The 14,921-nt window shown below is 44.2% G+C and overlaps 1 protein-coding gene across 14 annotated transcripts in view; it reads left to right on the top strand.

Moving 5' to 3' along the window:
- The window catches only part of CACNA1A (calcium voltage-gated channel subunit alpha1 A), a 256,547-nt gene that overhangs the window by 232,594 nt on the left and 9,032 nt on the right, over nt 1-14,921 (top strand). For 12 of the 14 annotated variants that reach the window (XM_082214686.1, XM_082214683.1, XM_082214682.1 and 9 more), the window contains 3 exons: nt 5,750-5,785; nt 12,654-12,846; nt 14,670-14,917. In XM_082214686.1, the coding sequence (XP_082070812.1) occupies nt 5,750-5,785; nt 12,654-12,846; nt 14,670-14,917 (477 nt within the window). The remainder of the gene's footprint in view (nt 1-5,749; nt 5,786-12,653; nt 12,847-14,669; nt 14,918-14,921) is intronic. The other 2 variants (XM_082214685.1, XM_082214675.1) reach the window with 1 other exon arrangement.

Here is a 14,921-nt window from a genome sequence, read left to right on the forward strand (position 1 = left end):
TGCAAACTGAAAGAATCCTTGAGTCTTCCTGTTACACATCTGTTTATTTAGGGTGTGTATATCACTCTAAGGAACAGCATGCTCTTTCCAGGAATCGTTTCAGCTTATTAACATGTGCCGAAGGCTTTGCTTTCACACAGGAAATGAAAGCCCTGGGCAAAAGGGGCACCTGAACAAAGAATATTACGTATTCTGCAGGGGATATGCACGTCAATGACATGTGTGCATCTCCCCATTATGTGTAGTTTAGGTCTAAATGGCATACTAAATCCCCCCCCCCAAGAAAGGGCTAGACTTTATAATACTACCTTTCCTGCATTACCTCTTCATCCTGCAGATTCTCCCCACCCACTTCATGTTAAACCCTTTAAATTCACGGAAGATGTTCATGAGATGATACTTCCTAGCAATACATCACAGAATAATGTCTTACATACAAGACAGCAGGTGCCTGTCATCACAATTTATTGGTCCAAATATTAGGGGAAAGCTATCAGGCTTTCTCATTAAAGTCAGCATTCTGTTGTAGAAGTCATCCCTTATATTTCCAATGCTACCACTGCCTTCTCCTGCAGTGATTCCAATGTAATGGGTCCACTCCAAGTCCCTTTAGGCAGCAAATTCCCTCAATACTTTTACAACCTTCTGATCTTTAGCATCTAGTTAGTAGAATACCAAGTAATCCAGACAGCTCAGTTAAACAGCTGGGTAGCAGCAAGACTGAAGTGGATATTTTCTTCCAGCCTTGTGGCAGTCAGAATCACATGATGAAAAGAAAGTCAGAGCAGATGTGTGTAGGCTGTTTGGCCTCCTCACTGCCACCAGTCCAACTAAGATCATGGAGTTATACCATGGTGCATTTATGCCCTGCGGGCATTGAGTGCCTGCTACACATTTCTTTCAATTTGCATCAGTAGCAGGTGCACAGCAGTAGCAGCATTTGCTGCAATACACGTGTCAGCTCTCCATTAGCAGATCCAGCCCGCTGTGTCTAAGGATGGAGATGTTAAGGAGGAGAATGAGACATTTCCCTTAAGAAGCATTGAAATATTGGCATGTGAATGTAGTAAAGCAACAAATCCTTCCTGAGAAGAGAAATTGCACCTCTTTGTCAAGGAAGGTGGCAGGAGGGTCCTCTGAGTAAGTAACATATGCCACAAATCCCAGCCATGGGACAGAGCACCCTATCAGACAGGAATGTGGAACACTGGGCCTCTAGATGTTGTTAGATTTCAACTCCCATTAGCCCATTAGCCAGTGGTCAAGGATGATGGGAGTTGTAGTCCCAAGGCCTTCTGGAGAGCCGCAGCTTCCCTATTTCTGCTCTGAGACCTGGGATCTGGGAATCAGGTTTCTGATCTTGTCTTTTCACTTCTGCTTTCCCACTGGGTTTTCACTTAGGGCAATCACCTCTTGTTGTCTTAAGTGGTCTTGTTTTGAAGGCATAATTTCTGCTAACTTGTTGCTTTGACCAGGCTGGAATTTTATTTTACTTCCTTGGCCCCTGGAGGGCTGTTTTGGTATGCTAGCCTTGTGCTAACTCTTCACTTCTCTGATGGGGAGTGGAGGAAAAGGCTAAATTAAACTGTGGCCTGTCACAGCACAGCTGCTGTCAAAGCAAAGCCCGCGTCCTTCTGCAGCTACCGTCCAGCTAGTAATGTACGCTTCCTGATCTGGCATGAAGCATGCTTTATAGTAGCAAACTTTACAGGGTTGTGAGATGCTATTCCAGCAGCCAGTGTTGTGCAAGGCGGAAGGTGGGGATGGGATAATGGGCTGGGGGTGAGTGCTCTTTGCTAAGCATGTGCCCAGCAGCAGTCGCTCTTAGCATGCTCCGCTGTGTAGCAGCATTTACTGCCGTACCAGCAGGCTAAGCATATTTGTGTCTCTGTGTATATGTGTGCAAGTGAGAGCTTGGGCATATTATGAGGTGAAGACCATGGACAAAATAAATACATTATCTGCTACAATTAGTTTATAACTGTGCCTCCCAATTCTACCGAGTAGGGTCTAAATTGTAATTCATAAGCATCTTAGCAGACACAACTTGTTAAAAACATCAGCTATGGCAACCTAGCTACCAAACACAGACCTTCCCTTTAAGTCAGAGGTACATAAATCATGGTTGTCTCGCACCAAAGCTCAGCATCCTGGACATCTCCCTGTGCAAGCTGTCCTTCAACCTAGTAGGCCCATTGGTCTTGGAAAGGTCCCAGCAGCAGGCTGCTTGGCATCATCCACACTGCATTTTCAACAAAGGTTTCTCCCTTTGATTCAACAATAGGTTTTATTACTCTTAAGATAGTTGTTTTCAAACCTGTTCTGGAGACTCGGGTTCCTCAATGGGTTCCTCAGTAGAAGAATAGTAATGACAGATAGACCTTAAAGAAGACTTGCCAGCCACTAGCAATCTTCCTTTGCAGTACAGAGCCTGAGGGAAATTCTAAGGAGCACATTTTCCTCATATGTGGGCTTTGTGAAGCAACCCAGCTGGTCTGAGAAGTGCACTATGTGAACTAAATGTTCTCCCTAAAACTCTCAGCACAATTTTTTGCAATATACAGATGCTCCTTAACAGAAAGGTCAATGTGATCAGGGTTCTCTGAAGGCGAAGAACTTGAAACAATGGCTTTAAGGCATAGGTTGCCAACCTCTGACACAAGCATCGGAGTTTGTAGTACATGTCGATGGGAAATGGAGGACCTCTGGACCTAACAATGGCTTGGAATCACAGTGCTCCTACCTGGTTCTCTCAGGCTGTGCTATTGTCTACTCCAGTAGACAGAAGCAAAATAGTTCCAAGACACTAGAACATTTTATTATGTACTGCAGAGTGAGGCTGAGTAGCACTGTATTATTCTTTAGATTTGATTTGTGGTTGTACACTTGCCAAAAAAAAAAGTTGGCCACTTCTGCTTTAAAGCATCTTAGGCGTTTTATCGCTGCCGGATGCTTGCCTGCTATGCCTGTCTGCTGGAGTTGGACTGATAAGACCTTCTGTGCAGTCTTGATCCAACATCAGCACAGCTCCTAGAAGACGATCCAGTATGTAATAGAAAGTGTTGCTTTCAGTACAGCTGTGGTGATGAGTTACAGTGCAGAAAGGGGGCATCTGTTTGCAGGGAAGGAGGTGAATGGCGTTGGTTCTCCTTTACTTTTTTGCATGAGCTTTGCATCTGGTAATCAAACCTCAAAATGACAGAGGGAGTTATGGCGGGATGAAGCTGCTAAATGCTGCACATCTACTGCCCAAAATACGGACAGGCTAGAACTTCCTAAAACCAGAGTAGGGAACTTGTGGCCCTCCAGATGCTGTTGGACTACAACTCCCATCATACCTAACAGTTGGTTATACTGGCTGGTATTGGTAGGAGTTGAAGTCCCCAAAACATCTGGAGAACTGCAGGTGCTCTGTACCTGTCCTAGAGCCTTCCATCTCTGTACCTGGTTCCAGTTCTTCTGAGTGAGACTGTGTGTGGCCAATGGGAAGAGGTCAAAATGGAAGGCTCCCCACCCTGCCCTAATCCAATAAGCAATGCTGTCTCAGTTCACCAAGCCTATTGCAGCCGATCTGTATAAGTAGGAAACAAACCTCCCCCACTGCCATTTGTAGGCCTATGACATATAGCCTTCTTTATCCCTACAGATTAGAAGAAGGCCATAACATTTTTAAACAAAGTAATGTAACACTGGGTGATAACTGCCACACTGCATGTAGTTTGCCTTCTCCAGTTTGGCAATTTCTGTCCCTGTCCTAGCACAGGCACTTACATACCTTTCTTGTCGCAGTGCTGTCATGATGCTGGTGTTCCTATAAACATTCTGCCAGCCCTTTTGTAGCACTGCCCTTTCCCTTGGTACTCTCACACATGCACCTTCCTACTGCCACTTTCCATTGCAAAACTTACTCTCAGCTTGTGTCCAGATGCCAAATTCCTGTGCTGTGGTCTTACTCTGTTGCTGTAGCACTCAACCATGAGTACAGGAAACTTTTATAGGAGAAGCCATGTACCTTTTCCACCAGGTCATCCCTTTCCTGCACTTCCCTCCAGACTCCAGATGTGCATACTGCTGGGGTTGTCCTGGCCCTCCTCCTGTCACTTAGCTCTGGGTTTCGGGGAGAGGAGCAGATGACTGGAGCAGTCTTGGACTTGTCTTCCAATCTCCAAAGTTAGTTTTGTCTGGAGGCAGCCTATTCAGAGTGACTCCTCTCTCTCAGTAATACACTCTTATGGATGTCACACTGCAGAAAACATCCCCATGATAATCGTGTCCCTTGGCTGCCTAGGTGGGCTCAGTGCTGAACTCTGCAAGAGAATTATTGTTGTTTGGGTCTTTTTGAGGAGGACCCGTAACAGTTCCCAATACCCAATCAGAAAACTCCTGATTCTTCCTCAGAAATCTTGGCCTATCGTGATGAGAAGTGGCAACAGCCTTTAGATCAGAAATATGTGTAGGTTGTGTGATTGCTGGGCAAGAATACTAAGCTGGGGTGATTTGGTGGAAACTGATGCCTTTCTTATCAGTTAAGGAGGACTGATTTTGGAGAACCAAAGGTCTAAAATAAGGCATTCTGAAAAAGTCAGGTTAGTGGGAATGTTTTTAGAACCATAGCGCTGCAAGGGATGCAGCTTCAGCATGTCTGCCAAAGGCCCAGCCAGCCTTTGCTTAAATACCTCCAGTGAATCAGAGCCCATCACTTTCCAATGCACCCTGTTCCACTGTCAAACAGCTCTGTGACCACCTATGATAAATTCCTTCCCTAATTCTCTCCCACATCCACACCCACATATACAAATATAGTTGCCTTTCTCTCCATCCAAGGTAAATGGTGATTCATAGCCTTTATACCAGTTCGAAACAATGCAAGAATCAAGACGCTGAATGTTTCCATTTCAGCAGTCACATGTCTGACCAGAAGCTACTCTGATCAAGAGAGAACACCCATGGCAGCAGCACCTACCAACATCATTTACCAAATAAAAAAGGCAGTACAGCCATTCATATTCTATTCATTAGTCCCTTTCAGCATGACACTTTTCTCATTAGGCTTCAGAGTTAGCATACAAAGAATCTCCCAAACTTTGCTTCCATCCAAAGAAATGGCAAAAAATTCATTTCTTGGAATTCCCAACATTGTAGGTATGTCCAAGGTTACAGACCTCTATTTCTCCACTTATCAAATCCTGCTCAGGGCTTCCTCTGCAGTTTCCCCTTGCCTTACTCTGCCTCCTTTGGGCTGGGTTGCGCTGGCAAGGCCAAAGTCGCGAAGACGAGGGGGCCCAGCCAATCAGTGAGAGCAGCTCTGTGTGTAGGGGTGACTGTCCCCATTTGGGCCGTGCACAATGTTGCAGCTTTTAACAGTGGCTGAGGCTTGTTGCCGCATGTTTTGGGTTGGGGGGGGAGTGTGTGGCCTTGCTGTTGTCTCCGCTGTGCTGCTCAACTCATCCCTACTGAGAACTGTCCGTCCCTTCGTGGCGTCTATCTTTGTTTATCTTGGTTGTCAAGAGCAACCAAATATCTGAGACTATGAGCTTCCAGCATTGGGCTGGGCTGGGCTGGCCTTGTGCATAAATGACCAACATTAACCTGATTGTTCTCTCCTTACACTCCTCCCTTCAGTCCTTTACCATATTCTGGTTCCTCCACCCTCCCCTTTGGTCCTATATTTCCCTTTGCCTTTATATTTATTTCCTTCTCTCTCTCTCTTTCCCGTTTCTGTGTGCACCGTCTTGTATGGCTGCGACAGTGGAGGAAGGCGCGACCGCGAGGGAATAATCTCAGTGTATGTACTGCAGCCTGGGCTCCTGGCTCTGTGCGCTCGCTGCCTCCAGTTCCCTTCCCTTGGGCTCCTCAGACTAGCAAGCTGCCAACTCCTATGTGTTTATCTTCATGCACACCTCTTTCTCTCTCTTACTCTATTCCCAATTGCTTTTGCTGCATTCAAAGCTATGCAGGCAAAAAACTTTCTCTCCAGCCCATTCTGTCCTCATCTTGTCTTCATTAGGCTTTCTCTTCCTTTCATTCACTGTCCCTTTCTGCATACCTTCTTCCTGCTTTCACTCTCTCTGCTTCAAGCCATAGACTTGATTTTCTGCTCCTGCCTCTGTTGTCTGCCATGTTAGTTTTAACGGGTGCTAAAATAATTCTTTAAGCACTCTAGCCCAGTAACAGGCTGGTTTTCTGTCATCACACCAATTGAAGCTTTTCATGTGGCCAAAACATCCTTTGGGCCAGATGAAGTTTTTGTTTTGTCTATTTACTGGGCCTGCTGGGGGGAAAGTTATATGCGTGTCTACAGCCCCACACTCATTCTAACCATAGTTCTGCTCCTTCCTCATTTCTGTTGCCTTTTTTCTTGGGCTGTGAAAAACTTAGCTGGTAACCTATTGTACCTTCCAAGGGCATTTTAAAGATTTAATGGACCAAAACCCACTTTATTAGACATGGTAAGTGTTGCCTTCAATTGGTGTGTGTACATACACATCTGATGAAGTGGGCTGTAGTCCAAGGAAGTGTAAGTTCAGTGGGGCTTCTGAGTAGGCATGAATAGAATTACACTATAAATCTATAGCTCTCTAAGGTGCCACAAAATGCCTTGTTGCTTCTTCTGTCTGTCAGATGCCCAATTACTTATTTCCATTTTCCATCTGTTTTGTGGGGTGGATGGGAATTCTTTCTCAATCTGGACCAGCTATCCATTCTCACACTCACTCCACCAAATCCTGGATTCTGTGTGTCCAACATGTTCCTCTCTTTCTTCTCTAATATGATCTGCCCATTTGCAGTTGTTGAATCAATGTGCATTCAACCAGGCCTTCCAGAAACAACTGCTCAGCAGTGAGCCACCAGAGCAGGAATTGCCTTTTATTTCACTGCAAAAGCACTCATCTGCTGAGCTGAGAGTGTTAGGGCACATGGGAAGCTTTCCTTACTTTCTAGCACATGCTTTTGGTATAGAATTGTGTTGCCTGAGCAAAGTGATGGTGTGACACTGAGCTTTTTGTGTCTATTTATCTGCTTCCCATGTGTGGACTGGGCAGCCGAAGCACAGCCTACCATTTTCTGAATTTGCTGAATTGACAGATATGGTGTGACCAAGTCTTGATTGTACTTGAATGTGCATATTTGAGATCCACAATAATGTTGTGCAGAGAGCACCTAAGAGGGATAGTTTCTCCAACCAGCTCTATTAATTTTTACTTGATACAAAAGGAGGCATTCTATCAAGAAAACTTCCCATTTTAATTAGAAATGTCTGTGGTTTTCTTGGCAATCTCCCAGAGAAATTTCTGTGCCTCTTTCCTTCAATTCTGAAGCACATCTAGTTAGAGGAGGGGATCGCAAGATGGAAAAACTTACAATCTGGATATGACTGGCTGTACTTCCTACAGCAGGATCCCTTAAGAGCTATGAATGGCTGTCTTTTTCAATGAATGTACTTGCTGAAACTGCCATGTTGTAGAAGATACCATTGTTCTTGTTTACTTTTTTCAAAATTGACCGAGCCTCTTTTAAGAAATGGTTGCTAGCTTATATGTGATGCTATTTTAAATTATCTCTGTCAATTTCCGACCCTTTCCCAGATGTCTACCACAGCATGTTCCCTTCAGTCTCAGTCTCAGAATACCCACCCAAATAGATTCTGATGAAACTGTGAGGTAGGAGTCTTACATGTCTGAGGTGACTGGATTAGCTTAACTCCTTTTTGAGAGTTATTTGCAACTTTGTGGTAACTTGTTTGATTTTAATTGTGGTTCACCATGCACAAGCAGCCCCATGCTGAGGTTACTCCAAGAATAATCTATTGGAGAGAGGTTTCTGGAAGGCCTGGTTGCATATGCATCTGCACCTATATATAGGTGGGAAAAGGGGAAGGACAACTGAAAGAGCATCAGTTACAAGTGAGTAATTTTTCTCTCTCTTGTCCTGTGAAACAAGAAGAGTCAGGTGGCTCCAGCAGGGAGGGGATTGTAAGCAAGAGTGTTATTTCTGGCTTTGTGTTAAATATGGGCGAGTTGACTACTAGGATTTCTGGGTTGCATACTGAGACGTGGGATTATTTGGTCAGAGCAGTATGACTGTGGGGTCGGGAGTCCTGGTTTCTTTCTTTAGCATTTCCTCTTTCTGAGTTAGTGTGATTTCAAGGGGAGGGAACAATGTCTTAGTATAATGGAGAAGTGTTAACCTGTCCAAGGCAGGGATAGTGTGTGGAACCTTGATCCCTGCTCTGCAATGGAATATACTGCTTTCAAGTGGTAAGAAACATGTTTGTTTGCACATGGCGATATTAATTTGTCTTTCCCTAAATTTACCTAAATTAAAATAAAATAAAACAATAATGAACCTTTGTTAGGCAGAATACAGTGATGTGTGTGTGACTGATCTTTTTCTGATACTCTAGAACTCCAATACTTTGGGGTATGCACAAAAAGGGTAGAAAATGTAGTTTCACTCCCAGAATGGATATAAGATAACGTTTTCTTTGTGAGCAACATTTACAGTTCACCTTATAAGACTCCAGCTAGGCATTTAGGAAGGCATTCAAGTTACATAGTAGCTGCCGGAAACTGTATAGCCATTTCTGGACAAATTTCATGGCTGTTTAAAAAAATGTTTTTTAAAAGTATATGACTGGTGGTGCTTTAAATAAATATGGTTGATACTACACACGGCCAGTTCTGGCAGTGCTTGCTGTAAGGCATTGTGAGGGAAATGTGACCCTCAGGAAGTTATTGGACAACAACTCCCATCATCTCTGACCATTGGCCATGCTGACTGGGGCTCATGGTAGCTGGAGTCCAACAACATCTAGAGAGCCACAGGTTCCTCACTGCTGCTGGAAAGGACATGACTGAATGTTTCTCACAGTACCATTCCTACAGTTAATATATCAAGTCATATTTCACAACCATTTCTGAAGCTGTTCAGCCTGGAATGTGGTCCAGGGTGCATTAGATATGTTTTTGGAGACAAGGTAGTCTTCAGTGCAGTTATGGAGTGTTCTTCATGAGAAAACCACCACAGATGATATCATTTGAAAGTGACTACTGTCCATACATATGTAACTGAATTTATGACTTGTGTCCTATATTGTTTCTGAAAGGATGTGTTAAAACCACTAGCAGCATAATCTCCAAAAACATCCCTCATACTTTTCTGTTAATTTGGTCCCTTTTCATTTTCTCGATCCAGATGTCTCCAATATCTCTTGACCAAAAGTTTGGATGATATATATCAACATCCATCCCAAATGAGCTATGATTAAATCTCTGTGTCACAAAACATAATGATGTATAACTTTAAGTATGCATCCCAACTCAAGTGTGATTGCTACTTCAGACCCAAATTATATATTCAGGATGACACATCTATCAAATGAAATAATCTGTAACATACTATAAAGGACCATAGAATGGCCCTATAATGCAGGGAAGGGCCATAGCTCAGTAGCAGAGCATCCGCTTTGCATGTAGAAAGTCCTGTGTTCAATTCCTAGCATTTCCAGGTAGAGGAGGAAGAGAAGCTTGTCTGAAATCCTGAAGATCTGCTGCCAATCAATATAGACAATACTTAGATTGCTGCTCTGACTCAGTACAGTGGTACCTCGAGTTACAGACACTTCAGGTTACAGACGCTTCAGGTTACAGACTCCACTAACCTAGAAGTAGTACCTCGGATTAAGAACTTTGCTTCAGGATGAGAACAGAAATCACATGGCGGCGGCGGCAGCAGGAGGCCCCATTAGTGAACGTGGTACCTCAGGTTAAGAACAGTTTCAGGTTAAAAACGGACCTCCAGAACGAATTAAGTTCTTAACCCGAGGTACCCCTGTATAGGGCAGTCTTATATTCCTACTGTCTGTTGCAGATTACTGCATGTGAATATCTTTTGGTCACATTGAAATTTGCAAATCAGAACTCTGTGTACACAAGAATAATAAATACAGTTACATGTGTGTCTTTTCGCCCATATTAAATCAAAGTTGACACAAATGTGTTTTATTTTACCTGTACAAGCAATATGTAATTTGTGACTTCTAGGTTTTATTTCAACCTAGTGGTATTCTCATACAATAATAATGTAATTCAGAAGAAGTTGGATGAATTTTTAAAAGCTTTTTTATTCTGTAAGACTTTGTAGATGGCTTTTTGTTATTCTTGTTGTTCTGGCTTGTTATTGTGTAATATTTTGAACCAGGGCTGTACAGATGTTGTTGGACTCAACTTCCATTAGCCCCAGTCAGCACGGCCATGGTCTTGGATGATGAGCAGTCCAACTACCTCTGGAGAACCACAGTTTAGCCATCTCTACAGTGGTGCCCCGTAAGACGAATGCCTCGCAAGACGGAAAACCTGCTAGACGAAAGGGTTTTCCATTTTTGAGCTGCTTCGCAAGACGATTTTCCCTATGGGCTTGCTTTGCAAGACGAAAACGTCTTGCAAGTGTTCCGATTTTTTTTCACTCCCCCCCCCCTTTTTCTAAGCCGCTAAGCCCCTAATAGCCTTTTAGCTGCTAACCCGCTAATCCTTTAATAGCCGCTAAGCCTGTAATAGCCGCTAAACCGCTAATAGCGCTAAGCCGCTAATAGGGTTGCTTCGCAAGACGAAAAAACCGCTAGATGAAGAGACTCGTGGAACGGATTAATTTCGTCTTGCGAGGCACCACTGTACTTTAAACCAAGATCTTTCTGGCTGAGCAAATCTGAAATACCAAACCCAGATTCTTTGAAGTTGTTTTAATATATCATGGTGTCAGCCCAACCCAGTAGTTTTTGAAATTGATGTTGTGAGTAAGCACAAGGTAACATAGGGTAGGGGTGGGAGTCACAGGGCATTTGGCAGCATTCAGATTTTTCTATGGCCTCCTTTCTACTAAATCACTGCCTTCCATTTTTTGCTTTTATTGATCACAAGATGGCCTCCAAGAGCCTTTGCAGATTTTCTGGTTTCTTGAAATGTACCTTGAAATGTCTTTATTCCTAGAGATAGCTGCCTATAAATGTAGATAATGAGCATGACCCCCAAAACCTAAGAAGGAAGAAGTAACGAGAGGTCTCAATTCAGCTCCAAGACCCAGTCGTCTTGTGCCCTATTCAAGAAGAGGGGTGCCAGACAATGATTTGAGCAAAGCTGAGGAAACCATATAAGAATCTTGGGAGTTGTTACTGGCACCAATCTTAACATACAATGAGATGTATTGTTGTCCAGTACTATAATATCAGGTGTACCTTCACGTTCCGTAATAAAAGAACAATGAATGGCATTTGACAAATTACTTAACGAGGGAGATTTTTCCCCTAATGCTAATTACTGGGCAGTGGGGACAGATGGGGGGGGGGAACTTATGCCTCTTCTCCAAGCACACTACATTTCTGAGGACAATTCCACTCCCTACCCCCACACCTGGCATTTAATTTTAAAAAAACAACAACACATCTATGTCATATGTCAGAGGTTTTCAACCTTATTGAGTCCACAGCTCCCTTGAGCAACTACATTCTTTCTGCGGCATCCCTGTGAGGCTCAGGAGACCAGTTATCTCACCCTTTTCCAAACACCCTCCCTTGTGGAGTGTTCCCTCAGCCTCCTCTCTCCCCTCTCCTTGGAAGTCCTCCGGGCAGCTGCTGCTGCCGTCCCTGGTCTCTGAGCTGCCCCCTCTGCCCCAAAGAGAGGTGCCTTCTCCCACTGCCCCACAGGGGCCTGGAGAGCACCCCCTGGCCAACCCCAGAGGCACCATTTGCCTGCAGAGCTTGTAGCCAGGGCTGCTGCAACAAACAGCTGTGCAAGCCTTTGAGAGGCAGAGTTGCAGGAGGGCATAAGAGGAGGGAAGGAAGGAAAGAGGCACAGATACCACCATTCAAGGCACCCCAGGGTGCCATGGCACCCTGTCATATGTAGTCCACATTAATCATGTGGATTGCTCTTAAATGCAGGATTTTTCTTTCTCAAATGGCCAGTGTGGGGAACCTAGTTTAGTTCAGTGCCCTGGTATAGAGGGCTGTGACCCACCCACCCCAATTCAGGGGACCTGCAGCACCTGCTCGTTGCATGTTTGGGAATGTTCCTATTAGTTGATCTGGATCAAGAACACATCAGTAGGCAAAGGATTAAAACCAAACCTACCCCATGCCAGGATCCCAGTCCCAACTGACAACCCTGCGCTAGCTATTTGTGAAAGAAAAATATATGTAACAGTCACATGATTAATGAAATCTGGGTTTGGCCCTTTTCTGTATCATCTATGGGAGAAAGACAACATGGCAACTGTTCTGTATGCTAGCTAAACCCATGCATTCATTCTTCAGCAGATTGGGAAGGAAGATTTGGTGGTTTGCAAGCAAAATAAAAACCTCACACTCCATAACTCTTTAGACAACCATTCCTAGCACTTGTGGCAAATGGGTATATCTTGAGAGAGAGGTTCATATATGCATCATTAATTTAATAACTATGGGCACAGAAAGATGGCTTGGGTAGCAACTTGGACGGGAGGATGGATAGATGTGCCCATAGTTCTTTAGCTGAGCTATACATGACAAAGTAGTTGCCTAGAAAGACGCATAGTATTCCATTGTCTATCAAATCCATGGGGGTTTGCCTTCTCATAAAGTGCCAGTTCAGTTATTGTGCTGGGTTTCTGTCCCTTTCCAGACAATCACAGATGCAAGCCCCATGAAACGCTCTGCCTCCATGTTGGGCCACTCACGCTCCAAAGGCATGCGCTTGGATGACTACTCTTTGGAAAGGGTAATCCCAGAGGAGAACCAACGGCATCACCGGCGGCGGGAACGAGGCCACCGGACATCAGAGCGCTCACTCAGCCGATATACTGATGTGGACACAGGTCAGATTGCAGGACCAGCAGGAGTAAACGCTAGAGACAGAGGCTTCAGTCCTTCAGTTACTTACTTCAGAATAGCTGCAATCTTTGCTACTGTCACAATTCCAGAGAGTAAATTATATGGCAGCCTTAGAATTATGGTAGCTGGTCAAAGTATATATGTAAAGATCTAAGGCTTCTTGGCAAGCATCTTAAGGTGTGAGTCTCTCAATAACTGGTGAATATGTTTGATGTACACAGTATAATCGTACAGGTATATGCAGGTTTTCTTTTTGTTGCACTATAGTTCCAGAGTGCCCCTCCAGGTGGCAGTAATGTGGTAACACTGAGAAGAATCACATACGGTAATTAATAAAGAGGAAAGGTGTAGTGAGTTCACTATAAATCTGCCGCAGATGCACTATTACTGTGTCAAAGACATGTTGCAGAAAACACCTACACAGACAAACAGAAAGTATGTAGGGGCCTTAGTCTTTAAAGTGTTACAAAACTGATTTTGTTGCAGCATGTGAAATGTGCAAATGCATACTTGTGCTCTTTTAGAGGCGTTGCATAATAGACCTTTATAATAGCACATAAGGTTTGTGAGAAATGTAAGATATGTCTCAGGTACTTTCATTCTTGCTTTCTTTGCAGATCAGTCCTTCCCCAAACTGTAGGTCAAAAGACTGTGTATGGGATCCAGAAGTACTTTTGGAGCATTTTGTCAGCTGAGAGCCTACTTTAAATTGAGGACTCACTGGAAACAAATTCTGATCCCTCTATGAAGGGACTTCTGCAAGCCAAAATAATTATGATGTGGGTGATTCCATGAACTGGATCTCCACAGTTTAAGTGTTAATAACAGCAATAGGCGGGTTGTTCATATTGCAATTGCAGCACTAGGAGTGTGTGTGTGTGTAGATTAAACCCTTTAGCATTGTTTTTCTGATTAATATCAGCAAACTGAAATTTTGCTTGCCATGCAGTGCAAAGGCTTAATTAATCTTGCCCCCATGGGGCAAATAGCTTGGGGAGGACAATTTTAATTGGGGGAGTGGTGGCATGAGGGGTTTTTTTAAGCCTCCTTGGTGCTGCAGTTCTGTTACCCCCCCCCCTGCCCTCTGCTCTAAAGTTGCTGTTAACCTCCAAAGCTGATACTTGCACTGCAGGGCAAAACATGTACAGTGGTACCTTGGGTTACATACGCTTCAGGTTACATACGATCCAGGTTACAGACTCCGCTAACCCAGAAATAGTACCTCGGGTTAAGAACTTTGCTTCAGGATGAGAACAAAAATCGCACGGCGGTGGCACGGCAGCAGTGGGAGGCCCCATTAAATAAAGTGGTGCTTCAGGTTAAGAACAGTTTCAGATTAAGAACGGACCTCCGGAACGAATTAAGTACGTAACCAGAGGTACCACTGTATATTCTGTTTTGCCCAGGAAGGCAAATAGCAGCTTTAAGAGTCCAATTTTCATCAAGAAAATGGCATCATAAGGTTTTAAACCACCACCACAACACCAGTACTATCGTACTCTCTTCCATGGCTGCTGTTAACATTTTAATCAGCTGTGGAAGATCCTGTTCACAGATCTCCCCCATCAGTCTTGATTTAGCCCTGAGTAGCTGCTTGAGCTTTTGAAAAGACTAGAAAAGCAATATACTTTGGTATTTGAGTCCTGGGCACATGTTCCTTCAGGTTCACAACATCAGCCATGTAAAACGTTGCCTTCTCCTTTGTTGCTTAGATGCCAGGGAAGGATGGGGACATATGTTGACATATACAGAATATTTCTAACTGAAACATTCAACCTTGAACTGCCTTCTTTCTTCTTACTGGCAGGGCTGGGCACGGACCTCAGCATGACCACACAGTCAGGTGACCTACCTCCCAAAGAAAGAGACCAAGAACGAGGCAGGCCAAAGGACCGGAAACACCATCACCATCACCACCACCATCATCACCACCACACATCTTCTGACAAAGAGCGGTACTCACAAGAGAGGCACGAATATAGCCGGCCTCGCTCCAGAGATCGACGTTGGTCTCGCTCACCCAGTGAGGGCCGAGACCACATGCCTCACAGGCAGGTGG

Source organism: Podarcis vaucheri (genome assembly GCF_965113315.1).
Source record: "Podarcis vaucheri genome assembly, chromosome: 2".
NCBI lineage: Eukaryota > Metazoa > Chordata > Lepidosauria > Squamata > Lacertidae > Podarcis > Podarcis vaucheri.